The sequence below is a fragment of the Cyprinodon variegatus genome, unplaced genomic scaffold (assembly GCF_000732505.1).
Source record: "Cyprinodon variegatus isolate N-32 unplaced genomic scaffold, C_variegatus-1.0 Scaffold317, whole genome shotgun sequence".
Lineage (NCBI taxonomy): Eukaryota > Metazoa > Chordata > Actinopteri > Cyprinodontiformes > Cyprinodontidae > Cyprinodon > Cyprinodon variegatus.
Window position 1 is genome coordinate 787,547 of NW_015150770.1, and position 2,068 is coordinate 789,614.

At 42.5% G+C, this 2,068-nt stretch overlaps 1 protein-coding gene across 1 annotated transcript in view; it reads left to right on the forward strand.

Moving 5' to 3' along the window:
• Nucleotides 1–2,068, forward strand: part of LOC107090938 (echinoderm microtubule-associated protein-like 6) — a 90,671-nt gene that overhangs the window by 69,027 nt on the left and 19,576 nt on the right. Inside the window, exons 26-27 of the mRNA XM_015384593.1 lie at nt 260–476; nt 678–804. Coding sequence (XP_015240079.1) covers nt 260–476; nt 678–804 — 344 coding nt within the window. The remainder of the gene's footprint in view (nt 1–259; nt 477–677; nt 805–2,068) is intronic.

A 2,068-nucleotide genomic window follows, 5' to 3' on the forward strand; every position in this document is an offset into this window, starting at 1 on the left:
AAAGATTAATGCTGCCATTTTTATAAATATGTTCTTTACTCCCATCTAGTTTCATAATTTGTCACCAGGCTCTTAAAAAATTAATAAATTTCCTTCCTGTAAGAAAAGGTTTTAGCTACTTTTAAGGCACTTTTATGGCAATTACTAAAACACAAGGTTTTACCTTCATCGCATCGTTCCAAGGTTTCCTAGGTAACTTTATGGTGTTCTGATATTCAGCAGATGGATCTAATTCGTTGTTTTTTCATGTCACCATCAGGGTCAGTACGCCCGATTTAAACGGTACGTGGGGCACAGTGCCCAGGTGACCAATGTCCGCTGGGCGCAGGATGACTCGGCCCTTCTGACGGTGGGTGGAGCCGATACGGCTCTGATGATCTGGGCCCGGGAGCGAGGAGGCGGAGTCAACAGAGAGCTGGATCCACCACCAGTGGCGGACAGCGAGGAGTCAGAGGATGACATCGAGGAGGATGGAGGTGGGTCTGAATGCTAACTAGCATCCTATCCTCTGACTGAGATGGAGTCCATCACAGTCATCACACTTCCAGGAACTCTTCTGTCTCATTTACCACCAATGCTGCTGCCTACTCAGAAACATTTCAACATCCTTTCCAGCAACTTTACCTTTTAAAAATGCAGCCAACAGACTTTTAGATCGATTTTTGTTGTGTTTGAAGGTTATGACAGTGATGTAGCCAGAGAGAAGACGGTGGATTACGTCACTAAGATGTACGCCGTCAGCATCCGAGAGATGAGAGGAACCAAACCTCACCAGCAGCAGAAGGAGCTGTCTCCTGAGGAAAGGTAGGAACACAGCTGATATCAATGGCTTCCCTTTATTCTAAACTTAGTCCTGCGGGACTTAGGGTTTAATTAAATTATAGGCTGAATGTTGAGATGCTGTGATCTGTTACTTTGAGTTGTTTGCTTAAGACAGAAGTCTTCTTCTGTTTAACTTTGTCCACTGAAACCTAAACTGTCCATCTGAGGATGAAACATCCTCTCTATTCTTGCTGTGTTGGATTAATGCTTGCAGCTGATCGATCTTAATGCGTATTTCTGTTTTTTTATTCTCTGCATGTCCAGATTTCTGCATGATCTGTAAGTTTAAACTGTGAGGAAACGCTGGTGGCTGTGTTTCTACTCATTAAACATACTAACAGGAAGCCATCTTTGCTCCACGGTCAACAAAGTTTCCATTCAGATTTATCCACTGTAGTGGGAAAAGGTATTAATCTATTTGCTCCAGTTAAATAAACCGAGATCAATGGATTTTACTCAATTTGCACTTTATTTTGATCGTTGCAAAGAGAGAACAGTTCATCATAAGGTCCTTATTGCACGGTAATCAGCCCTGTTCTGCCTGAGCAGAGTCTGTTCCTCCTTACTTACAATAATGGAAAGTTATCAGACTCAAAACAAATTACTGACACTTTGGTTAAACAGTAACTTGCTGTAAATAAACCTCGAGAAAGGATCCGGCTTGGTATGGGTAGAAGGTATGTCTGGTCTAAATCCTAGTTAATTGTGTGAGAAAGCATGAAAATGTACACAAAGTAAACAACAACACATCAGCACAGAAACTTTGTCAACGTTAATAGGAGCCAAAGATTCACACATGAATGGAGGTAAATGAGATTTCTAAAGCTCCTGTCACACCTTGATGATTTAGCCAGCGTATGTCTCGCGTACGGAAACTCTGGTAAAACTGCTGGCATACGTTGGATAAGTTATGGGTATGTTTTGGATACGTTATGAGCACGCTGAAACACGCTGAAACATGCTGCTGCATGGTGGCACACGTCGACATACGGCGAGTGTTGGGTTAAAAAATGTAGGTTCATAAAAGAGGAACTGAGTCCACACAGGAAAGAGATTTTTAACAGCTTCTGCAGAAGGAGAGAGCTGCAACCCAACACACTACTCTCTCCTGGACCCCCCCCCTGCAGAGCCTTTTTATTAGCATATCTTAAAGGAATAGTACACCGAAAACATGATTAGCCTTCATTTTCTACTCACCCCCATGCTGAACAACACTCTGGAGTACTTTTTTGATATCTCAAATGCA